The sequence below is a fragment of the Platalea leucorodia genome (assembly GCF_965183815.1).
Source record: "Platalea leucorodia genome assembly, chromosome: 2".
Taxonomy (NCBI): domain Eukaryota; kingdom Metazoa; phylum Chordata; class Aves; order Pelecaniformes; family Threskiornithidae; genus Platalea; species Platalea leucorodia.
In genome coordinates this window covers 28,390,430-28,416,325 of record NC_138824.1, presented here as the reverse complement: position 1 = coordinate 28,416,325, position 25,896 = coordinate 28,390,430, and the positions used below count along the sequence as shown (strand labels likewise).

General features: G+C 43.0%; 2 protein-coding genes across 2 annotated transcripts in view; one reads left to right on the top strand and one right to left on the bottom strand.

Annotated features, from left to right (window-relative positions):
• Positions 1–160: 160 nt before the first annotated feature.
• Positions 161–9,866, top strand: STOML3 (stomatin like 3; the record flags this gene model as incomplete). Its single annotated transcript, XM_082337933.1, has 7 exons — positions 161–212; positions 3,732–3,835; positions 5,107–5,179; positions 6,437–6,519; positions 8,119–8,322; positions 9,392–9,526; positions 9,666–9,866. 7 exons carry the CDS (start codon positions 161–163, stop codon positions 9,864–9,866), a joined length of 852 nt encoding a protein of 283 aa, XP_082194059.1.
• A 3,442-nt stretch (positions 9,867–13,308) lies between these two features.
• Positions 13,309–25,896, bottom strand: part of LOC309604475 (complement C4-B-like) — a gene marked incomplete at its 3' end in the record, with an annotated part of 47,726 nt that continues 35,138 nt past the window's right edge. The window contains exons 31-41 of the mRNA XM_082337853.1: positions 25,655–25,714; positions 25,107–25,200; positions 24,191–24,359; positions 22,431–22,518; positions 21,723–21,797; positions 20,566–20,674; positions 19,503–19,592; positions 19,029–19,121; positions 18,168–18,251; positions 14,640–14,772; positions 13,309–13,447 (exon numbers count right to left, since the gene is read on the bottom strand). Coding sequence (XP_082193979.1) covers positions 13,309–13,447; positions 14,640–14,772; positions 18,168–18,251; positions 19,029–19,121; positions 19,503–19,592; positions 20,566–20,674; positions 21,723–21,797; positions 22,431–22,518; positions 24,191–24,359; positions 25,107–25,200; positions 25,655–25,714 — 1,134 coding nt within the window. The remainder of the gene's footprint in view (positions 13,448–14,639; positions 14,773–18,167; positions 18,252–19,028; positions 19,122–19,502; positions 19,593–20,565; positions 20,675–21,722; positions 21,798–22,430; positions 22,519–24,190; positions 24,360–25,106; positions 25,201–25,654; positions 25,715–25,896) is intronic.

Sequence of the window (25,896 nt, the reverse complement as noted above, 5' to 3'; positions counted from 1 at the left end):
TCCCCTCCTCACCAGGGTAACTCACTCCCAGAGGGCTCTCGTACAAGTGGGGATTTCTCCTCTCACCCTGCCTCTCTTCAGCACTTTGCATGAGTGCTGTGCTGTTTCAAGGTATGCTGCAGTCTCATATGTGAGGGTATCAGAGCTTCCCTTGAATGGGATGGATCCCCAGAGAGAGACGCCCAAGAAAAACAGCACAGAGCATCTAATTGGTAAGCCTCACTTTTTGTGTTTGTGTGTGTGTTTTTCTCAATAATAATAACAAGAAGCAAAACTAACCAAACAAAAAAAGTACATTTGAATCCAAGCGTTCATCATGTCTCCCACATAGGCTGGAGATGAAAATTCAGAATCTGCCACTGTGAGTGACAGAGCAAATTACCTCATACTGCCCTGCCAGCATGCGTCAGCATCTACCTTTCGGCAAAGTGACCCCAGGGGCTAAAATGGCAGATTCAGCTATTGATACACTTCTGTATGTAGGGATGGGGTGGAAAGGGAAAAATATGACTTAGCTAGGGCAGGCAGAAGAATCGTTCAGCCCCAAAAGGGCACTTGATGTGTTTGGGCTTGTGTGATGAGCACCTGGTCCTCTCTTCAAGTAAGGAAGCTGCTGCCAAACCAAAATTGTTCCTGGGAATGTGTGCTGTTTTCACCATTGTGTCTGGCTGTTAGTATGTATAGTACAGTGGGACAAGCCTGAGTCTCAGCAGGATTGATTTGGGTGCTTGTAGAAAGCAGGAAGGGTACATAGTGGTTACAAAAGGCCGAGGCTACTCCATCTCTGTTGCTGTAGGAGACTTGGGAAATTTTGGCCCACCATTCTCTATATTCTTCACAAGACAACTTGGACATGAGCTATTCATTTGCTTTTCAAGCTTGACACCCACATCATGGTTTTGTGTATCAAGTGTGTTCATCTTCATAGAATCATAGAATCATTTAGGTTGGAAAAGACGTTTAAGATCATTGAGTCCAACCACAAATGAGTGTATCAAGAAAAAACAAAGTGAATCTTACGAGTGTCCTGGAGCTTTTCCACAACTGCTGATTGATGAGCTCTCACATTTTGCAGTGCGTTGCAGCTCTTGGTTTGCTCTGGACTGTAGACCCAAGTGACATTTTTGGTGGTTATGACTATTGTCACCCATATACAGGCATGGCAAAACCAAGTCACTGATATGTTGGGTTGTGACTGATCCTTATCCTTCACTGTTGTGTTTTTCTAGAGTCTTCCATTTGTCCTGTGGTTAAATGGTTTGAAACTTTGGGGTAATGTGAGAACATTTGTGGTGGTTTTTTGAGATCTAGGTCTGGATTCACTATTAAAAAGGCATATGTCATATCCTGCTTTTCTCATTGGAACCTACATTGGCAACAGGATCTCTAGGACAGTTCTCATGGAGAAGGATTCACTTGTACTTTGTCAAGTTTTGGATGTGTGCTTCTTGTCCATAGTGGTGATAAGTGATATCTTGACCTACCTCTTCTCAGCTGCTTGAATATCAATCTGCAGGGCATGGGCATTTGTTCCCAGCCATTCCCCTCAGTCTGTGGATTGTGTCATTCCTACCAGGTATCTTCACAGTGGTCTCAGGTGGATGATGGCAGGTGATGTAACAATCCAAAATTGCTTTTGAAAATGTTCTTCATGACCAAATTTGGCACTAGAGATCTTCAGGCATTTTTCCATAAGCTAATAACTTAGGTGAAATAAAGAGAGAGGAGAACGTTGAGTTCTGCTGAACAAAACATCCTTTCGTGATTAATTTCCCCAAGCTTCAGATAAAGAATTATGAGTGATGCCCATTCCACAGGTTTCCTTGATCTCTCTCCACTGATTAAAAGACACTTGACTGCTGGTACTTCATGTACCTGTTGTAGCCTGACACACCACTAGTGTAATGTGAAGAACACTGTGTGGCAAACAAGCAGCAGTGAAACCGTTAAAGATTTTCACATTAAATCTTAAAAGTCCTGTCTTCAAACACATGGCCTTAAGTTTTGCATGGTAATTTACTCAGGGGAGCTCCTCAGATCTTTCCTATCACTCACTGATTGCAGCATGGCTGATGATACCTAATTAAACAACTAGGGATTTCAAATTACTGTTTGTTGGAAAGGGTCAGGAGGAAAGCCAGGCTCCCAGTGCAGCAACTCTGTGCCCAGCTTTCAGGGCAAATAGTCAAAGGGAGACCTGAAATTTGTCCCTCTTGGACATAAATGTATTTATGTGTGAGTGATTAAATCTGAAGCAGGGACCTCAGAAGTAGGAAGGGAAAAAATGCAAGCAGCAAGGGGCTGGGTTGTAACATTCAGCTTTGCAGTTCACCTGGCTTCATTACCAGTGTGTGTAGTGCAGCTATGCACCCGAGAGAAGAGCGAGCTGCAGGAGGGCTGTGTTGGGTCTCCTCCTTCAGGGCTGCTGGGGTTTTCTGACAAACCTGTCAGTCCTGCTCCGCTGGTCTGTTCGCTTGTGCCTTACAGATCAGGTAGCCTCACGCTGTTTCGCTGTGGTGACAAGTTTTTTCTCACAATGTATAAAATGAATTGTTTTCTATTTATCAGTTTCTATCTGCATATGAATTTTATTTGATGACAGAAATTCCCAGTGCTAGCCTGTACCTTTGAGGTAACATATCCAAAACATGCTGCATCTTTGCATCAGCATGGGGGAGGTTCTCTGAGGAGGCCTCTGAGCCTTCATCCTTCTCTCCTGCCTCTTCCCCTTCCATTGGGAAACAAAGACTGTGGCGTTCAGCTTCCCGCCTGCTGATGCTCATGCCTGCAAAAATCCTCTTCTGGCCCAAACCTGGCAGCCAGGCAGCCCTTAGGGCTAACCCAGCCTGCATCCCTGATGCTTCTGCTTTTCTCGTGACTCTCCTGATCCAAGGCACTTCTGCATTTAACAAAATTCAGTTGACCTTGCAGCACTCTGTCCTGGTGGCAGGACTGGCCCGTTTCACTCCTCGCTCTCTTCCGTGCCTCTTCTGTGAGGATTTCAGCAGCTCCAGCTGCTCTTCAAAGGGCAACAGCTCCTTGATCACTTTTCCCTTACAAAAAGCCTCCCAAACTTTTAGTACTTGAACAACAACTCACCACTGCCTTCCCTTCAGGCAGCAAAATAATGAAATTATTTTGATATATTTTGATTTCATTATAATGAAATTTTGGGATGAGAAGAGCTGAACGCAGTGAGAGAACTGCTCAAAATGCATGGGTGTGCATTTTGACAAGCCCTGATTTTGAGACTTGTGATCCAGTGGATGAGTGAGTCCATCAATATTCCTCAAAACCTTAATCTGAGGACAGTGGGATTTCCCCTCATTTTCCTTATTACCTGTTTCACACAAACTAAATCTTTTGCCCTAGCTGTGGCTCACTGGCAGAGATTCATATCCATGGATACTCCACCCAATGATTTATTTCTCCTTTACAGCCCCCAGCTTTGGCAATGTTTTTAATTTTTCCTCTTTCTCTCCTGTTGCAAAGTGTACTTTCCGAACCTTTTAACCCTTGGGGCAGAAGGGACATAAGGTTGGATGTTTCGTTAGGTGTTTTACAGCTTTCAGTGACCAACGGGAAGGAGGTAAGAGGGAACAAGTCTCTGTGGACTTTGCAGTCCCTCATGATTGCACTGGGCTACATCTACATCCCTCAGAGAACTCCTTTCAAAATTTGCATTCGCTGCTTTTCTTCCTTATCTTTTTTTTTTTTTTTTTTTTTTATAGCTGACAGGCGGGAAGGAATTGGTGTCTGTGGCTGGATCCTGGTTTCCCTTTCTTTCCTTCTGGTGTTTATTACTTTTCCTATTTCCATCTGGGCATGTATCAAGGTAAGCTGGTGGGATTTGGAGCACATCATAAAGAATGCTCTATGATCATTGTTGTTACTTATGTTTATTGATTTATTGATTTTGTTAAAACAAGGCACTTTACATTCACTTTTTGGAAATCGTAAGGGCTTGTAGCAAAGATGTGGCCTGGGACCAAGAGATCCATGTTCTTCCACTGACTTTCTGTATCACCGCAACTTACTCATTTAATTTCTTCTCATCTCAACTTCCATTATCAGTTAAACTTCCCTGCTTTACAACAACACTAGGAGAATAAATATACAAACTTTTCTGAAGAACTGATATTTGATGCTGCTGGCAACGGTGATTAACATGGGTACTGACAAAAAATGGAGCAAGACCCTGCATTGAAGGACTATACAACCTAAACCCACAGTCCCTTCAAGACATAAGCATAATATGATTAATATAAAGTAAATTTTAGGGGTGAGTTACCAGAGCGATTGCCCTGAACACCAGCCCTTGCATAGTCCTAATCTGATCTGGATTCTCTCAGTGCCAGGAGGCACACAAGGTGCGAACATCGTTCTTCCACTTCGATCGGTCTGCGGCTGCGTGCTCTGGAGTCCCAAGGGCCACAGCGCAGTCTTCTGTTGGTTTTTTCCTCAAGACATGACCGATCCAGTTCCATCTCCTCCTCCTCACTTCATTACTGATTTTCTCCATCTCCGAGTTGATGCTCGTCGTTTCTGCAACTTTTTTTTTTTTTTTTCCGGGAGGAGGTAGTTGGCCTCCTGCCCAACCCCCATGACTTGGAGGGCCAGTGATTTTTCTGTCAGGGTGGCCTTCCCTTAGGCTGCGTTGGTTCGCGGCACTTTCTTCAATTTTATCCGGTGCACCCTCCAGAGAGGGATCCCCTATCCACCACCCAGGGGACGTGCTGCATAGTCCTAATACACTAACCAAAGTAGTTAGGCAGATGATCTGAGGTGAGACATGCTTTGCCCACAGCTCCTCTGAGTGTTGCACTGATATTGAGAGAATTGTGTGTAGCCTCATTAGATCAGTGGCAACTCTTTCATATTTGATCTGCTTTGTAAAATATTTGCAGGGCTGGAGTCTGAGGTTTTTCCAGCAAAGGATAAGGTGAGGAGAAGGCATAAAATGCGTAGTGACTTGCAGCTTTGTTGGTTCCAATATTATTGGTAGTTTTCTTCACATTTAATACAGGTGCCAAAGATTAAAAAAATCAGTCCAGAGAGCAGGAATAGACTCAGTTGTAAAATTCTAAATTTAAAATATTTTCCTAGGTTATCAGAGAATACGAACGTGCTGTTGTGTTTCGGCTGGGACGTATACTGTCTAAGAAGGCAAAGGGACCAGGTGAATGCATGCAGTTTTATTCTGTTAAGATGCACTGTTTTTATTTTACTATGATGCACTCTAACCACATAGAGAATTGCAGAGGTCCATGAAATCCCTCTTCATAGCATAGGGGGGGATAAGATGGTCCTCTCTGCTGCAGTTCCTTTACCTGCAGGCTGTTTGTTTTTCTGAAGAGGAGATAAAGCCACCCCTCTGTCACAGCACAACACTGAAGGCTGAGGACCTTGTTACCAGGCACGGCTTTGCTGTTGAGTGGGTTGGGCAACAGAAGGTTGAGTTCATGCTGCAGACACTGGTGGGGGACTGGGGAGGTTTAAACACAGTCTTCAGCTCTGCTGCAGACTTTTTTGGGTGACCATGGCCACTATCGCTGTACCTCACTTCCAACACTGCTCATTGCTGCCAGCTCTTTAGCTGTCTTCTGCTCTGAAGATTGTACATGTGTCAGGGCAGGGACGCTCTGCATCTATACAGAGTTTGTTACAGTCACCTACGATCAGGTTACAAACCACAAATACAAACCAAACCCAACAACAGGAGGTATTTGCATTGGTGCAGTTGCCACCTCCGTACAATGAAACTGGGCAAACGGGAAGTTGAAACAAGAGGAAAAAGTCCTTTCCAGATACTGTCTTCCCTCTTGAATAATAGCCATGTGGTCCAAAGAGCATCTAGGGCAGATGTAGTGCTCTTCTGTGTGGCTCTGGGCACCTAAGCAAGGTGCTGAGATTAGAAAAATAGTTATGTCAAGTCCTCCTCTCTAACAAAAGGAGAGTGCGGACTCCTTTGCAGGATGGGTCAGATCTTAGGACAACCTTCCTAATGTGGGGGCTTACAGGCGCTGCAGGAATCTGGACCTGGGAGATGTCTTTCCTGGGGACACATATACTGTACCGTAAATGGCTTTGATCTAAAGAGGGGAAACTAAACAAAGGCACGGAAGGAGTTTTTGTCAGAAGTCTCATGGCAGATTTGAGACCAGAACTGCAGTCTGCCCATTTCCAGTCCAGAGCCCTAGGCCACTAAGCTCCAATAAATTCATGTTATTTGCAGATATCTGCATTTTCCTCTGTTATTTGAAAATGCAAAACCTCACTGTTGCCACCTCCTATAGCAGAAAGGACAGCTGTAGTAATAAGGTGGGCTCGTTCCCCACCCTGTGGGTGTTTCCATCTGTTTGCTTTGTAGAGGATACCTGGCTCTAGACTTAGCTTTCAGAAACAAGTCTTTCATCTAATTATTTTTATTTTTCAGGTTTGATCCTCATACTTCCATGTACAGATACATTTGTCAAGGTTGATCTTAGAACTGTTACTTGTAACATTCCTCCACAAGAGGTAACTATACCCTAGCAGCCATCTAAAATAGAAATAAAACATAGAGCTGATTTGTGGCACGATCAAAAATAATGTGGGTGTTTTACAGTCTTGTGGTTGTAAGCTACCATATAGAATCTAGCTTATTCGCTGTACCTTCTGACTTCCAAACTGCTTACAAAATTTCTTCTACTTATGAAAACCTGCATCGTTGCAGGCCAAGCAAACTCCTCTTGCTGACGTTCAGAATTGTGAGATAAAAGATAAGGGAGGTGGGGTAGAATTGCAAAAGGAAGTCAGAGAGGACAAGTGAGGAGAGGCTAAAAATTTCCCAATTGTATTGTTATTCTACATGAAGCAATAGACTAGTGTAAGATATCCAGAATAGAATGTCCTAATGAAATTGGATCTGACATGCAGCTCAAAAAAACCTTCAGTGATGTTGTAGTCGCTACTCAAAGGTATGCACACCCTACATATTTCTTAAAAGGGAAATAACAAATCTCCTTAAATCAAAGGAATTAGCAGACAATCATCCACAAAACCCAGATCCAAGCAGGAACGGAGAGGCATATCTTTAGGCATTATATTGACAAACATAGACCGAAGAATTTAGTCTGAAGAATCAGTTGCTGAGCAATTTCTGTCCTGGGAAAATTTTGGTTCCATGTGGCCCCAGCCCCACCATGGCACAATGCTTCTGCTGGTGGAGTTGATGCTGCCATCTCCTTCCTTAGGCTAAGAGAAGAGCAGAGGGGGGCAGGATGGCCCCAGGACCCCTTTGGCCCCTGGAATTGCCCACTGTGTTCCCCAGGAGCTGTTTCTTGGACCATTATCTTTCCATAATCACAAAGAGTCTTTTCTCAGAGTGCAGGTTGCAGGGGTGCGTGTGGTGGAATGAAAAATGGCTCCCCCAAAATGGAAGGCTATAAGTAAGATGGTTGCAGTACTTGGGCTGTACAAGGCTTAGCAGTTTTTGGCAAGGCTTCTGCAGCTGTTGGCAGGGCTTCTGTGAAGCACTTACTTGCAGGCAAAATATGCTGAGGAGGGAAGAGACAGCGGAACATCATCAGTGCTTTGGTGAGGCCAACTGCCTGCTGAGGCACAGGGGGCTGCTCTGGCAAAAGATGACACGACTCCTCTATGAATACTTAAATATTTTTCAGAGTTTCTTCTCACAATTTCTTATACTTTGCATTTCAATTTTATTTTAATTTGCTGGTGTTTCTTACAAATACATTGTTTAGAGGAAGTAACACAAATCTTCCAATCTGGATGCAATGTATAAAGCCAGTAATGGCCCTTTCTACCAGAAAGGAAGAGGATAACCATCATTTAGTATTGCAGAAGAAAATCATACAGGTTATGAGATTCACTTACTGTTGAAACTGTTGTCTAGAGGCTATGTACAACATTTTTCCTTGGTTTAAACTATTGGTGATGCAGGATAACTTCCTTGAAGTTATTTCTCAGCGGAATAACAAAGAAACTGAAAGAAATCCTTAGTTTCCTTGAATTATCGAGGCCTTTTCCTTACCAAGAGGAAAAAAAAATTTGCCTTCCTTGGAAAGGGGTGTGTTATTGGATCCTTCTCTAATTCTGCACATTTCTCCAATGCAGGTTCTCACAAAAGATGCTGTTACTACCCAGGTTGATGGGGTGGTGTACTACAAGATCCACAGTGCTGTCAGCGCCGTCGCTAACGTCACTGATGTCCATTCGGCTACCTTCCTCTTGGCACAGACAACCCTGAGAAACGTTCTGGGTACACAGAGCTTGGCTCAGCTCCTGGCAGGTCGTGAGGAGATTGCACACAGTATTCAGGTAAATCTGGCTTGCAGAATTCACTGACAAGCATGGAGATTTGTTCTGGGAAGTAGCAAATTAGAAAAAAATATCTCTCTCTTTCTTCAACAATGATAGCAAAATTTCCGTTATGTTTTTTTCAATTATACATCTCATTGCTTAGAGTCAGAAAGAGTTATTCTAAAGGTATTTCCCCGGGTTCTTGTAGAAGAGTTATTTCCTATCAAAAAGCAATGAAGATTCTGAAATTATCCATTGAGTTGAATAAATCAGTTTAGTCTTTGTACAGAGGCTGACAGAGGCTGCTGCAAGTGGTGAGAAAGAATTCTGCTGCTTGTGGGAAGTTCTATCTTGAGCAGACTCTTGACTGAGGTTTATTCAAGACAGGGCTTGTATCTCCTGTCATAACAACTAAGAGTACAGAACTGAGTTGTTTTATGCTTTAAATTGCCATCTGTTGTTTTTTTTTTTTTTAATTTGGCAGCCAGGGAGGGAGCAGAGAAGAAAGTCAAAACCTGATTTACTGTTTTCAGTCAGAGAAGAGGTACAGTCAAATAAAAGAGAGAGCGTACCCCTCCCCAGCCAGGACAGCAGCCATCGGCAGAGCGGGGGCACGGTGGTGACGTGGGTTGCAGCAGCACCCAGGAGCCTGAGCATAGAAGAGCGTGCCAGTGCTGCAGGGCTCTGCTGTGGCATTCTTTGTAGTCTTGTAGTCTGCTTTTATATGCTTTACAGCATCATGCTGTTTTAGGAAGCTGCAGTAGTATTACTTCATAAAAGTGAGAAGTTAGTTTGATAAGTGCCCACCTAAAGAAAGGATGGGGATCATAGTTTAGGAGACAGTAGAGAAGCCACACAGGAGACACCCTGTCTCAGACACCAGTGTTGATCAGCAAGAGTTTCATAAGGTTGTGGTACCCGTCATATGCACACCATGTTGGATATTAGTGCCCCTGGAGGGCTCCGTCTTTCTGTTGTGCAAGTTTACATGCTGCCTCTCCTTCTGTCCAAGCGGCAGGGTACATCGCATGGTTTTCTCTCTGCCATCACTGTGCACTTCATGGTGGGTTGTGTGTTTGTCCCTAAGGCTATCCTCGACAGCGCCACGGAGCAGTGGGGAATCAAAGTGGCCCGAGTGGAGATCAAAGATGTCAGGATTCCAGTGGCCATGCAGAGGGCAATGGCAGCTGAAGCAGAGGCTGCTCGAGACGCAAGAGCTAAGGTGAGACCCGCAGCAATGTCTACCTCCAAGCTCCCCTTGTTGGAGGCATCCAAGTGTCTGTTTTCTTCTCATTGTAAAAGTAGATTTTCCCCACTATGGGCAGTGTCGCAGTGTGGTTTCCATTTCTCTTACTTTGCAGATTGTGGCAGCAGAGGGAGAAATGAATGCTTCTAAAGCCCTCAAGCAGGCCTCCATGGTGCTGGCTGAGTCTCCAGCAGGTCTTCAGCTGCGCTACTTGCAAACATTAACAACCTTGGCAGCAGAGAATAATTCCACCATTGTCTTCCCTCTCCCTATAAATATGCTTGAGAGTTTTGGGCAGAAAAATAGAGGGGGATAGAGACTGTTCTACACTAGCTCCTTGGGCAGAGATATTTAAAGGGCTTCCCAGGAAGCAAGACATTCCAGATTACCAGAATTAAAGTAGAAGCAAGCTTTGGTCATCTGTACCAAAAATAAGGGTAAAAATAGTTTAATAACCGCACATAGCTCCCACATCAGGAGACTGCATTTGCAAAGTTCAGGTACTAAGCAGTTTCAGCTTAGGCTCGTGTCCAAGTGAAATGGAAGAAAATATGTAAAATGCAATAAGATATGTAAAATGTGTGTTAGACCTAATGTGAAAATTTAATGATGCTTTTACCACATTTTAGAGAGTCTTGAGTGTAGCAATTATTTGATGATTTGTCTGCTAAGCAAGAACCTCTGAGCTCTTGATGTACTCCACACAGCAAAGGGTCAGATACTGGTATTTAACTCAAGTCCTGTGCAGTGGAAAGAAGGATTTGGCCCATAACCTTAGAGGTATTTTTTCATAACTATTAACAGAAATTACTGGATAATTGGTATAGCAGTAGAACAGCCTATTCTTTATATTATATGAGCACTTTCCTTACTGACCTCAGCTGGATTTTACCTTATCACTGACATTTCTATAAACTCTGTAATAAAAGGAAGAGCATGTATGCCCATGCATTATAGTCACATTTCCTAAATCTGAAAGCTGGGTGTGGTGGGTTGACCTTGGCTGGATGACAAGTGCCCACCAAGCTGCTCTATCATGCCCCCCTCCTCAACTGGACAGGGGGAGAAAAAATATGATGAAAGGCTTGTGGGTTGAGATAAGGACAGGGAGATCACTCACCAGTTACTGTCACAGGCAAAACAGACTCAACTTGAGGAAATTAATTTAATTTATTACCAGTCAAAAGTCAGAGTAGGATAATGAGAAGTAAACCCAAATCTTAAAACACTTTCCCCCCACCCCTCCCTTCTTCCGGAGCTCAACTTCACTCCCAGTTTTCTCTACCTCTTCCCTCTGAGCGATGCAGTGGGACGGAGAATGGGGGTTGTGGTCAGTTCATCACATGTTGTCTCTGCTGCTCCTTCCTCCTCAGGGGGAGGACTCCTCACACTCTTCCCCTGCTCCAGCGTCGGGTCCCTCCCACAGGAGACAGTCCTCCATGAACTTCTCCAATGTGGATCCTTCCCACAGGCTACAGTTCTTCATGAACTGCTCCAGCATGGGTCCCCTGTGGGGTCACAAGTCCTGCCAGCAAACCTGCTCCAGTGTGGACTCCTCTCTCCACAGGTCCACAGGTCCTGCCAGGAGCCTGCTGCAGTGCAGGCTTCCCACGGGGTCACAGCTTCCTTTGGGCATGCACCTGCTCTGGCGTGGGGTACTCCACAGGCTGCAAGTGGATATCTGTTCCACTGTGGATCTCCATGGGCTGCAGGGGGACAGCCTGCCTCACCGTGGTCTTCACCACGGGCTGCAGGGGAATCTCTGCTCCGGTGCCTGGAGCACCTCCTCCCCCTCCTTCCTCACTGACCTTGGTGTCTGCAGCGTTGCTGCTCTCACATATTCCTCTCTTCAGCTGCTGTTGTCCAGCATTTTTCCCCCCTTCTTAAATATGTTACCATAGAGGCGCTACCACTGTCACTGATGGGCTTAGCCTTGGCCAGCGGCAGGTCCGTCTTTGGAGCCGGCTGGCATTGGCTCTATCGGACATGGGGGAAGCTTCTAGCAGCTTCTCACAGAAGCCACCCCTGTAGGCCCCGCCACTACCAAAACCTTGCCACACAAACCCAGTACACTGGGGCAAACCTTGAGGAAAACAAATCGTCCTATGTTAATTGAAGTGTCTGTCTTTCCCCTTCAGGAGGTTTCTTATCTTCCCTTGCAGATGTCATGAAGCGGTGGTACAGGTTTCCATGAAATGAACCTTCCCCACCCTCCAACCATGCAATGCCTAGCAGCTGAGAGGGCACATCATTGGAGATATCTGAGTTCAGCCATCATTATACTTGAGTTTAAAACGTTAAAAAATAGCTGGGCAGTTCACAGTGCTGGTACACAGTGATGGGCTCTCTGCTATGAATCTGAAGGCTCTTGTGGAGTAGCTGTTCTGGTAGGTGCTGCTGTGGCCGTGTAGTGTCTCCTCCACACAAGGCTCACTGCTGCCCCTCCTATCCAGTAAGGTCATTTGATGCCAAATTAACCAGATCAGCATGCACCTACTGATTATCATATTATTGATACAGACCCTTCTTATTTGTACTGCAATGTAACACAAGCAGTCCAGGTTGCAACTTTTGCACTCAGTAACTGCTGGCACAACGACAGTGTATGAACAGCTGAGGATGGTGACCTGTTCAGCAAACACAGCTTTTCATTGCAGCTCTTCTCAGACATGACTGCCAAATAGCATTTTGCTGGCAAACTAAAGAAGTAAAACCTGTATTTGCAAGTCATCTACTTATCAGTGTTATCAAAACATTTTCTACAGACTTTTTCTTATCCTAAAAAAAGAGGGGGTTTGAGTTTTGGTGTTATTTTTCATCATCAACTTAGTTTGCCATTTGTGGAAGTTTTTATAACTGTGACAGCAAACCCCCTACCTTTCCCTGACAAATATTGCATCTCCGCTACAGCGCTGTTTGCATATCCAGACAAGCAGCAATGCTTTAGAAAAATGCAACCACAGATTGCGTCAGGTTTGGTTTTTTTTTTTTTTTTTTTTAAAGTAATGCAAATTAATTAAACTCTAAAAAACCCAAAGCTCGAAAGATGTGTGACTACAGAGTGCAATTAAAAAGCAATTCTGTGCCCTCAGTGAGCTACCAGCACCAACTAGCCTGTGCAGGACTCCTGGGTCAGGCACAGGACACATCCAGTCCAGCTGCCCATCCCTGATGATGGGCCAGTTCCAGCTTCAGAAGCGCGTATGGGAATCCTGCTGTGGTGTAAGTTGGGTCATTCGTTCCCTTACATGAGGACTCACAATTAAAATCAGAAATCCACTGATGTGCTGAAGCATGAGTGTTAATATCTCTTTTCTTTCAGTAGCAGTGTAACACAGGCTGTACTCGATAAGGCCGTGAATGCACATTCTTCTTTCTGACCCATGCAAATTTCTTGGCCTCTTTAATATCCAGTGACAATAACTGCAGGAATTAATCACCTCTGCAAGCACAATGATTTTTCATTTGATCCTCTGCAGGATAATGGCACTGTTGTATCAGGGAGAGAAAAATTCATGCTCTCTCTTCACCAGTGGCAGGGACAATAAACACAATAACTAGTAGAGTAACTTCAATTTTTGTTGTATTACCCCACCACACATACATCTACAAGATACCCCACTCAGCAAAACCGATAGCGACAGAAGCAGCTCTGCAATGTTTCAGGTGCCACTGTAGTGTACAGGTTTTGCAAGAAAAATTTAGGAAGGAGCTGAGTCTCCGTCACACAGATAGGATGTGGGGTGCAGAGCGATTTTTCAGAAAAGGCACAGGTTGTCAAGTGTGTTCAAGAAGTCCTGCAGGTGAGCACAGGGTTGCCGGTGCAGGGTGGTGCGGCACTCGCTGTCATCTGGAATTTTCTCTACCCAGGCTTGTGCATCAAGGAAGTACTGCATCCTGAGTGCAAGCGGGACAGGGAAAGGAGGTGAGTCACTGCTGCTGACATGGAGCAATGGGAAAGTGTAAACCCTGTGGGGCTGCATCCCTCCACTGAGGCATCTCTGAGATCAGGAGGAGTTACACTAACCAAGAAATTTGCCTGAAACCTAGTTCCACCAGCAGGTTAACTGAGCTTTGAATAAAGTTTAGGAAGAGTCAGTACCAAGCTGGGACAAATCTGGCTGTACTTGTGTTTTGAGTGTCATCAGGTAAGCTTGGGCTAAGTTTCTATTAGAATTTTGTGGACTGGCACAAAAATCCCCAGTGCACACCAATGGGATACAGTGAAGGGGCGTTTAGTTTCAACAGAGTATCCCAAAATGTTTCCTAATTTTCTGTGGTGAGAGCTTGTGTTACTTCTGGCATTTTACGACTGGACTGGAGAAGACTTCGGAGGTTACACCTCTGCTGGGAGACCTAAGTCTTTAGCAGGCACCTGTTGAAGCAGGCCCCTGACTTAAGCACTCACACTTGCATCATATAGAGATGGAGAGAGGGGACCTTCTAAGGTTTTAGGAAGTGGCACTTACAATAATTTGATGGAGGTGGTCTCCCTCCTAGAAGCTTTCAAAGGCACTACCTTTCTCCAGGTAAGCACAGGGAAATTAAACATTTAAGATAGCTTCCTCACTGAATACTTAGAGTCAGACTAAATTCCTCCTCAGATAAATTCCCTTTTTTCATTAAAGTGTGACAATGAGAAATGAGAAGAATTAACTATTTGCATGTGTGATATAACAGAAGCCTTGAGAGCTGCTGTTAGACACAGTCCCACCCATTTCTTTTGCAAACACAGGAGCTGGGTAAGGGATCTGCAGTAGATGGAACCATGCAGCATTTCCCATTTTCCTTTTCTAGCTGTGAGTTTTTAACCCAGTGGAGTAAGGGCCAGATTTTGATTCTGAGAAGTGTGGGAACCAGGCTCTGCCCAGTTAGATGAGCCGATAGATTTGAGTGGTTCAGCTGTTCCCCACAGCTTGCCTTTTGCCTATGGAGCGGTACTCTTTGCATTTTAGTAAAGCCAACAGAATCAGTCCCTAGGAAATTTGGCCCTCCCTTTGCTTTCTGGAGGTATTCTAATAGTTTGAGCATCCTCTGGATTCAAGGTCCACGATAGCAGCTGCTGCTGCTCAGAAACCATTGCACTTACTTGTTGTTGCAGTCAACCGTTTGCCCGTCTTTCCCCATGAGGAGGTACCGTTTGCCAATGACCATGTTTAACTTGCACGACGAGCGTGTTAGGAACTGCCGGTGGGCACCCACTTGGATGCTTTCATCAGTAGCTGTGGCATGAGAAGAGAAAACTCCATGAACTTTTCTAATAAAGAGTAGAACTGAAGCCCACAGGACACAGCCCCTTGTGATCATTTTCTCCAATGCTAAGCCAAGGTAATATTTCACTTGAGGGTTGTGGCTTGACATGGGAGTAAATAGCCATGCAGTGGGGATATTTCCTTTGACATTACCTGACAAAAAGTAAGCCATTTCTGTCTTAGCTGGTTGTCTTGGCCTCCTCAGTAATTACTGAAGGACCTGTTTTGTTATAGAGACCTTTCAAGCCTTAAGGAGTTTGTTTAAATCTTAGAGATTGAAGGAAAAGCCAAAAGAAAAGCCAAAGGAAAAAGAAAACATGCTATCTTATATTTCAGATTGCTCAGGCTCGTCGTGGTCTTAAAAGCTAGCAAACTAAATTCAAATAGCTTGAGGCTCAACAATGCAGCAGGCAGTATCAAAAACTCACTATCCTTATGCACCTGATCTGAACATCACTGATTTAGCCTTTGTGCTATTCCCTCCGAAGCTGATATTTAGGACATGCGCTTGGTGATCTCCACATTAAAATAACTTAGAAGATTCTGGTCTGGATTCTGGCCCAGAAGATTATTCATTCAAGAGCTGCACTGCCTATTACAGAAGTGGGCATCCAAGACAGAAGAGAAGGGTACTCGGGTACTGCAATGACGTGAGAGCTGGAAAGATGCTTATTCATCAGACTAACCACAGGTCATGATGATAGTGTGTTGTTTGGCTAGAACAACAGTTTTCAAAGTCACTTTGAAAAAAAAACAAATAACAGCAATATTTTAATTTCTTACTCTCGTTCTAATTATAATTTGAAATGTCGTGCAAAACTGTGGTGATAAATTCAACACTAAATCAGATTAAATTACAGGTAAGACACCACATTCTTCCTATCAGTTAACAGAAGCTTGTGCAACTTCTGCTCTAGTATTCAAAATAAAATCCTAAGAGTAGAATAAAAACCTGAAGTAGAATATTTTAACACTAATAAGATTTCAGAAAATTTGATGTAGAGTGCTAATGTGTGAAACCTAGTACTAAGACCCTTATCTATTTCCTAGTTAAAACTTGCATTAATTTTACATATCGTACTTATAGGCCAGAGAAAAGTCAGTCTTCAGTATTGTATACTGGTTTACATCTGCATTTTTCCAAAGAATAATACAGTACTGTAGGTTTTCTCATATAACCCAAGACCTTTCTATTGTTCCTACGCTATATGGTGTACTGAATTTTCATTTTGTTCAAGGAATGCAAAGATGGATCAGAACTACTTGATAAAATAATAATGTTATGCTTCAGGTTCATTGTGTTTAAATTACCATGGTGTTTCTCGGTTCATATGCTTCACAAATGGCCTAATACAGTCCAGACTCTGGGGATCATAAGCATTTGAGTTATTACTTTAACGGTTATTATGTAATTTCCAATTCTAAATCTCCAATTAAAAAAATGAAATTTAAAATATAATATTCTAAAGTATCCAAGCAGAATTTAAGGGAAACAATTACTTGAAGTTTTAGAATCTATAATGGGGGCGGAGGGTGAAGGATTCTGTGCTGTTTTGCATGGGTCATAGTGTTCCCCTAAAGGACTCATAGGACAGCATAAATGTTAGCCATCCAAAACACATGCACTAATTCTATTAATAATCAAAAGTAATCTGAGGTGTGCACATCTGCAAAATTCTCTTTTGCTGACTCCAAAACACAAGTAAGTGTTTCCATCTGTCTTCTGAACCAACTCTTTATTTGCAAGGTTTGATACTGAAATGATGCCAGGGGTCCAGAGAATGAGAATTCTCCCTACTAATTCTCACCTAGCCTTGGTGATGGCAACAGAGACCAACCTCACTCCAAACAGCCACAGAAAATACAAAAGATAACAACTCTAGTTCAGTCATGAGCTGATTTGGATGCAACGCCTTGCATTTTCTTCATCATCATGGCTTCATGCCTCTTTCCAGCCTTTCCTAAGCCTGCTGAAAGCCTACTGATGCTCATAAGCTGCATCATGCAGCACAAACCAAAGGGGATTTTGAAGGGATCAATAAGAAGGAGGTGGGAATGGGTGAAATCATCTCTCCCCCTCAACTTCAGATACAAAGGATGTTTCTCTCGGCTGCCAAGAAACAAAATCTTTCCAGTGCTTGCCTGCAAGTTGTGAGTACAAACGCACTGGGGCCCAGAGCTCTAAATCCTTTTAGATCCTGTAGGTTTTCTGGAGGGATTAATGAAACTTTCCATCGTGGTACTGTAATTTCCAATAGCTGGTGTTTTAATCACACATTAACATTCCCCTGCATATGGAAAGCCCTGGGTACGACCAATGCTGTCTCTGGACTCACAAACTGTCGATCTGATTTTCCGACAGGAACTGGACATTGGGCACAGATCACAAGTTGTGTGCCATGAAGTACTGGGTGACGTTGCCAGTCCCCTGGGCAAAGATCAAAGGAGTGAGATAATTATTCTGCTCGAGACAGGGAAGATTTTGAAATCTTTGAAGTTGCTTTTTAAAGGCAATTTCTGGCTGCCAAACTCAAAATTGACAACCACATGATACCACAGTGGTTGAAATCTGAGATGTCATCTGATAGCCTCTCCAGAAATTGCTTTGAAGAATCTCAGTGTTCACTGATGCTGCTGATAAAGTAAAATTCACATGCGGGCAGCTGGGATGGCAGGCCTGCAAAAGGAAATTTTCTGAGAGCAGTGCAAATCTTTACACTGCACCTAAAGAAATAGAGAGAAAGTCCTCTTTGTTGTTACCACAATTATTAAATCAAAGTTCTAGAAGTTTCCCTGTGTTCACTGACTTCAGGCAAGTCATTGTGGACAGCTCTTAGCCTGTTCTGCAAGGGTTGCAAGTGCTTAATAATTAATTAACAAGCACTTCAAGGTTTCATCTAGTATCAAAACAGAGGTCAGTGGATATGTCTACAGTAGAAAAAAATGTGGCTCAATAACAGCAGTCTATGCAGTGAAATAGTTGATGCAGAAGACCTGATATCCACACTATGTGTATTTTTGGAGGGTTTATCTTAGACTAGCTCCAGTTTGGAGCCATGGATTGAATGCCGTTGGAATGTGTCTTCTGGTCTAGTTTCATCTGAAAGGACTGAAGCTCATGTGCTCTGGGATTGCTGCACAATGTGAACCAAAGCAACCTACCCCTGAGCTGCACTGAACAGCGAGGTAGCTGCACCAAATGAGCCTTGCAAGAAATCAGTCTTCTTGCAAACCTAGTGTAGAAGTATATCTGACCCTACTTTGTACAGCAAGCAAAGGCATCTACATGGCTCATACTGGCTAACCTTTAATCAACCTAGTTTTCCTACAGGTGAATGAAAGGAGCCAAACATTTTGATACTTACTGACTTTAAGGATTCTGTGGATTTTGGTCTCATAGTAATCAAAAACATTCCTCTGTGTACTATTGAGGAGCTCCACCTCATACACTGCAACAGACAACAACTATGTGAGGCCAGATGGACACATGAAATTGCATCCAAAAGCTGAAAAACAAGTATGCTTTTATCAGATGTCTATACAGAGGCCAGTGTACCATCTATTTGCAAATCATGGGGGTGTGAAAAAGACAATAGGACAGTAATCCTGTATACCTAATATGCTTTTAGAAAGTCAGGTATTAATCAACAACCTCTAGATTTGTATTCCATTTGTGTATTTTTTTAAAAGAACTTTCTATATGATTAGGTTTTTCCTTTTTTTTCCTGGCCTTCTGTTAACACCTAACTTACCAAAGCTGCTGAACCAGTTTTCCTTCAGTAGCTCTTCCAACTTTCCATCCAAAGCAGAGGTCACAAAGGCAAATTAACAAAGGAGAAAATATTCATTTAGCTCCGCAGAAGGAGCTGCTGAGCTACGGCATGCCGTGCAAAGCCTACTCTTTATCTCCAACCTGTAACATTAGGGATGTAGGGGATGGCGGTGCTCACAACACAGGTCTTTTCTAAACCATGTAATGTAATGTAATGTTGTCCCTGCTTCCTTCCCCCAGCATCCCACTGCATCTTTCTGAGGCCTTTACTTTTCCCTTTCACTCGCCTGATGACTGCAAGAGCACATGGCTTCATTTCATCTCCTCAGCCTGTAGGCCAGATACAGAAACCCTACTCATTTCAGGAGACATCTGGGCATATAAAACTACAAATTTATCCTTATTAAAAAGAACTATGTTTAAATTAAATGGACAGTTGTCTTTCATTCCTTACCGTAATCTGCAATAGGGTGGTAGCAGACAAAACTAAAGCGTGTGGTTTGTGTTACAGCTTTACTGAAAGTTGATCTTTGTCTTGGGCAGGGACCTAGAGTGAAGAAAATAAATGATACATCTGTCTCTGCAGGCATGGATATTTAGATAGATATAGTTTACACATGCTCATTCGCTCAACATTTTAACAGAGAATAAAATAAAATGGCAGAACAACTTTCTTAGAGGTGTGGCGGAGGGTTTTTACATACGCATGCACATGCATATATATGTTGCATTCAACTATCAAATCAATCCTGGATACCTTAAAAAATTTTTTTTCAATTTGTCACCAAACATACTATAGGATGCTTTGTGTCTGGTATTATGCATTAGGCTAACTGTAATGGTCCTTTCTGGGCTTAAAAATATTCATGTTAATGGTTTGTAGAATTAACTATCTTCTTTTAGACTGGCCTATTTAGTCATTCCTTACCTTCTGCGCACTGGCAAACACTGGCGTGGCACACCTTTGAAAGCATAGCACTGTGCTTGGGAGCACTGTAGAATACGCTGCACTTTCTGTCTATGGAGAAGGAACAAAATGGCTTGTCTCAGTGAGCTCAGGAGGAAAACTCTATACAGTAGAAACAACATTTACAGCCCAACTTTTCCCTGGTCCAGAGAAATCAGAGCACTAAGGGGTTAAATGCACATCAGCTGTCCACAAAGACCTATAGCCTGGGCACCTAGAGTACAGGGATCACCTTGCCTTTCAGCTGGGCAACAACCTGGGTTGTTGCTTCTGTTTTTTTTTTGACCGGAGGGTTTTTTCTTTTGTTTGTTCAGCTTGGGTTTTTTTTGGTTTTTTTTTTTTGGTGGTGGTGGTGGTGGTGTTTTTTTTAAAGTGGTACATTCCCTTTTTTTTTTTTTTTTTTGTTTCCTCTGAAAAGCATCCATCTTAAAACCATCTTTAGACCATAGAGCTACGGTGAGCACTGCACTGTTTCAGAAGGAGGAGATAGGATCGCCAATAGTTAGTGGTTTAAACCTAGTGTAAACCGTCTTGGATCCCTCAGCTTCAGACAAAGTAGAGATTTGACTTAATTTTCAAATATTGTTTGCATAACTCTGGCAAATAGGGATGATTTGCATTTAGCCTTCTTTGAGCGGGGAACGAGACTGGTTCCCCCAGCAAGCGCAGTACATAAGCCAAACATCTAAGGTTGCCTATCTTAGATGCATAGAAAGACAGCCTGACTGAAAAAAAAATGTGAGTGGAACATGCTCAAAAGCACCATGAGAAACAGGAACTCAGGAAACCTGATTTAAAAATCCATGAGTGTAAAAGTTTGTATTTTCAGTCCATTTGCAATAACGGACCCTTCCTGAGAGGATGTCTAGGTGATCTTAAGACAGTATTCGAGGAAGGTTATTTTAACACTCGACAAAATCAGGTGGTTTCACACACTACATCAAAACTACCTTTCTATAGACTGGAGTTTGTTCTTGAGGGTCTCTCTTTCAATCAGCTATGTATCATTTTTCTGTGCCCTTACCAGGGTTGTAAAAATCATAAAGGATGGCATTTGCTGGCTGAACCAAGCCCATGGGATTGATTTGCTTTGCCCCAAATGATACACAATCTGGCTCTGGTCCGCTTGTGAGCTGGAGGAAAAAGGAACAATAGTTATGACGAGTAAACTAAGTCTTTCTCCCCAGTCAGTTCCTTATTCATTTGTGCCTGTACTAGCTGTTGAATGCTTGTTTCTGATGGCATAGGCGAGTTAATCCTGATAGCTGTAGCTTGAACTTGAAGAAGGCATTTCCTTCCATGATTTTATTGGGAGATTTTGTGGATGAGCTAAGCCTGGTAAAGGTAGTTTTGTGAGATGTGTGCAGGTCTTCTCTGCCTGAAACTGTCTGATCTGGACTCACATCATCACTAGTTTGGGGTTTCCTTTTCAGCTTTTGCCTAAAGCCACCTTGCACAGGAGTAATGGGTGTAATATTTGTTCACAACCCATCCTGTACCTGTGGCCACCAGTATATACACTTTCCTTAGAAAATGCTAAGGTCAGGGACAGCTTTTGACTTATGTTAAATACAGAAATTATCTAGGACAGTTATAGCAGCAATAACATTTACATTTCTTCATTTGTCTATTGTCTTATATTTAAAAAAATCATTGCCCTGTGTGTGCTTTCTACAGGGACCCCTCTGCTTTGGCTGTGGAGGTGAAGCAACTCAAGCGGGTGTAGGGCGAAGTAATTATTCAAATTATGGGGAAATATACACAGAAGCTAGGGGTTTTGATGTTTACATTTGTTTGTCACCATGTGGATCTCCATCCAGAAATACTGAACTTCACATGCAAAGTGTCCATGTGGAATTTACAGGACCACCAGTTAACGCTTTGTTAATCTTGGACAAAAACCACCTCTTCTGGCTAGAGAGGATTTATCTTTTTTTTTGGGCCAAAGCCCAGATCTCAAACATGGACTACATCTCCTGGAACACAGAAAGATGAAGGATGAAGTTGCATATTTCCCTTCTTCCCCTGCTCCGCCCTCTCTCAACTGACCTGTTCAATGGTAATATATGACAAAAATCACAGGAAGGTAATGGAGTGTGAAAAACAATGATTAGGTTTAAAAAGAAGTCTATATATGCTATCTGAAACAGTAGAGATTGGAAAATCATTGGGTTTGCTTACCTCACCAAAGTAGAGTAAAACCTTTCCTTCCTTGTACTCATAGTGCTGAAGGTACTGGTCTGAAGACATCACCAACTGCAGGAAAACAAACAAACAAAAATATCAGAACAAAAACCTAGCATAACAGGAACACCTTTGCTACCACCCTCTATATTCTCGTTTGCTTTGTTCAGCTCTTTGCTTTATTCTGCCCTCTTTCTTCCTCCCTAAAGGAGAGAGTCCCTGAAAGCATGAACCTGGGCAAACCTCCCCCAACCCAGCAGGCTCCAGAACCCAAAACTCTGTAGCCACCTTTGCAGAGTGCTGTGCCTCATCTCCCTGTCACTGTGCCCTGCCAGCAACCGCCTCCAAAAGATGTGCTTGCCTTCCCCCCTACAAACACAGGACACGCTGTCCTGGCATATCGCAGGACAACAGTGCCAGTGGGGACAGCAATATATGTTAAAGATAGACACATATCTAAGTGCCCTGCTGAGCTTTGCCCTAATTTCTGTTACAAGGGACTAAGAAGGCTGAACTCTGTTCACCACAAGCTTTTCATTTCTTATATATATTCAGCAAATATTTTACCAGAACAGGAATAATGAAAATATATCTACCCAAAATCTGTTTTCCCTTTTTCATTCTGTGGACTTCGGAGAGATTTTGAAAGACACATATTCTATAGAAAAGGCTATAAAAGATTGCACAGAAAAGTGTGTTTCTAACCTGTTCGAGATCCTTTGTGTCAGGCTCCAAGCCACTCAGCAGAGAGAGATCAACCAGGGACATCTTTGGTGCATTGGAACCTGTGGACCTTTGTAAGGGAGACCATCAGCAGTGAACATCTGCACTGAACAGCCAGCTTCCTTTGAAGAGTTTGGCTCTTCAGGCTTGCTAATGGTGAAACAAAACATTCCGCTCCATTTAACTTTCCTAAGTGGATTTTAATTTGAAAATTAGCTGCCTACCTCATTAAGAGTCATGAGGCAAAATTAGTCATCTAAACTAGTCAAACGGTCATCCAAACCCCAGGTGTCTTGCCTGAGCTTGTCATCTAGGCTTTCTTTACAGCTGATGGGCAGAAACAATCACCTTCAAAGTACAGTTCATCCCACCATAAAAGCACTGTTGAAGATAAGGAAGGTAAACAGAACTGACAGTGTCTGTTCTCTATCACCTAGAAAGTGGAGATAGGAAATGAGCTTATCCAAATTCTTCATGGACAAAGTCATATTTACACCACCTTTGCTGTCCAAGGCAAAAATCCTTATCACTCTAACTCTCCATTAGGTATGTATATTGGACTTCCAATCTTTTCTAATTCCACCTTCTCAAAAATCATGCAGTTGTGTCATTGCTGGAAATTGAAGTTGTTCTGCACTCACACAGGGTGCCTTGCCATAAGATATTCTACATACACTTAGCGGTACTTCAGATACTTGTTTTGGCACTCTCCTTTCCCCATAAAGGATGTACCACGGTGCAGGAAAGAAGTATGGTGATGTAGTCAATGCCTTCAGTTTTTCTCCTGTGTCTTAAGTACAACAAAGGGAGCTTCACATTATTGTTTAAGCCTCACCCTAACACTGAGCAATGTCCTGCAGAACAGTGGATCTGATAGTTGATAAATGTTACATAGCAATTAATGGGAAAAATGATGCTTCAGCCAGCACACAATTCACTGAATACGTGTTTAACTAGGGAAAGTGAAACCTGGGAATCAGGGTAACTCCAGTCCTCCCCTGCCATTGTTCATGCTGCCGTCTGGGAGAAGGGATAAAAACCACTGCCTCCGAGGCTTTGTCAAAAGTCGGTGGAAAAGCTAAATTCTGCTGGGGAGCAAAACCTGCTTCTGCCACCCTGCACCTTTCTAGAAGGGGAACTCAGGACAGCCACCACTTTGTGCTTCTGCGGCCCTTGCCAGACTGTGAAAGAGGGCAAAAGCAGATGTTTCAGTGTTATTCTGCACGGGAGGATTTATTTCTCACTAGCTCTGCCCTTGCCTACTTCTTGATTGCCACAACAGGATATCCCTTCTGCCTCCTCTCCTCCCCAAATAGTAGTAGACATACTTTCTTTTTTTATGAGGTCAGAATGTGACCATGAAAGAAGTAACAGCATCTCTCCACAAAGCAATGAAACTCTGTAAGTATGTTCTTTCTGTATTCCAGTTGTATCTACTTTATTTAATAAAAGACTTCTTTCAAATTATTAACGAGCTAGGTGCTTTAGAGTCTCCCCTGAGCCTGATGGAGCAGAATCTGCAATGGATATTTGAGGTCTATGTAAACTGTCTAAATCAAATACATGGTGTGGAAACCTTTTGTTCTGCCGTGGGAGAGAGGATGCACACTCACCATGTATGCGTACTTACAGAAGAACACCAGGTTGGATGCTGAGCTTGTGGATATGAAGAAGGTGACCAAGAAGAATTACAAACAAAAATGAATGCATTTTCTAATGAAGAGCTGATCTTGCAGACCTACCTGACACAGACTTTGTACTGCAGAGATTCTGCTTTATTGGGAGAGATTGCATCCCTTTTCCTTCTGCTGTGGATATCAAACCACTCTATTTCAGCCAGTGGCTCAAACGCGCTCCTTTCTGCAGCAATCAAGTCCTCATAATCATCGTTTTCGTCAGAGTACACAGGCTCTGGAGGTGACAGACGTGATCAGCCATGCACAAATTTGACTGAGGACCTGATAATGTGGCTCCTTTTTGTCTAATGATAAATACCAGTTGGCAGTCATGTCATTTCTATGGGTTTTATAAAAGTTTGCTGTACGATATCTCAGTATTTCTAAGTCATTCAGAGTTAAAATTTTATGGATAATTATAGTAAGAGTAACCAACAGATCTAGCTAAGAATGGGGTTTAGGCTATGCATAACTATGTAAAGGACAATCCCTGCTTCCAAAAGTTAGCTATTCAAACAGAAAAAAATGCAGGCATAGGCAGAGAGTATGATGAATACACACTTCGGGGATGGAAAACACAGTCTTGCTCATATGAAAAACCTATGACAGATCTGCCCCAAAGAATTTTTAAGGCCACGTGGTAGGTCCCTTATTAGCCAGGGAACTGAACTGGGCTTTCCCCTCAAGGCAGCCAGGAACACTGTGAAGGGAGTGTACCTTACTCTCCTCCCAGTAACAAAGAAGAGTTACTAATAGTACCTGTGTATCTGTTTGGTACCCACTGCACCTACAGTCACTCAGATAGTTATTAAACTATTTAAAAATATTAATAAGCTGAATGAAACAATAGCTAGGCAGAGTTCAGAGGCCTCTCTCTTTCCTTGTTTCATTCATTTATTCCCACTTTCCAAGGCTGGAAAGCCATTAAGTATCACTAGCAGCTGGCCAAAGGTGTCACCCAACGACTTTCTTTTTCACTCACCAGAGTACTTAATGCTCCCTTCCATTTCCACCGTCAAAATCAAATCATTACATGTGTTGTTCCTCAGATCAGAAGACCAGTACACTTTCAATATCTAAGATGAACACACAAACAACAAACCACTAAAAATATCATTTAAATGACAAGGGATTTACTCATCCAGCACTTGAGCAAATGTTGATGGGACATGGGAGTGTGGAGAGAAACACCAGTCTCCCAGAGGCACAGACTAGTCGCAGAGGACTGTCGTGGGTATAAGCAGGAGAGGTCCCATGTGCAAATCACAAATGGTGTGGGACCTTTGAGATAACTCTCCATTCCCAGCCACAAAGGTGTCTTTCAGACTCCAGCTGCATCTGTCAGCATTGACATTTCATGGACTTCACAAAGTTAAAAACAGGAAAAATTGACTGCCCATCAGGGCAGTCTATAGGCCTGGAATTTTAGAAATTTGGAGGTAGGAACACAAAGGATGAAGCCATGGCAAGTAATTTCTCACTCTGTTTTCAAAAAACAGTTGGACTCTGAATTTCTGATTTACAGCTTACACTCATTGTCCCATTTCCTCTGCCGTATACAGACACTTCAAGTTTTCTCCCAAGTTCAAACTGCAAACCAAAGGGAAAAAAAAAAAAAAAAAGAAGAGAGATTTAGTCTGTGCTCAGCATTTGACCTATTGTTGTCCTGCAACCTTGATGGTCTTCTATGCCTTTACCCCTCAGAACTGGGATAGGGAAAACCTTTAGCTATGGAAGGAGTTACGAGACGTCAAGTCTCGTAAGATTTTTAA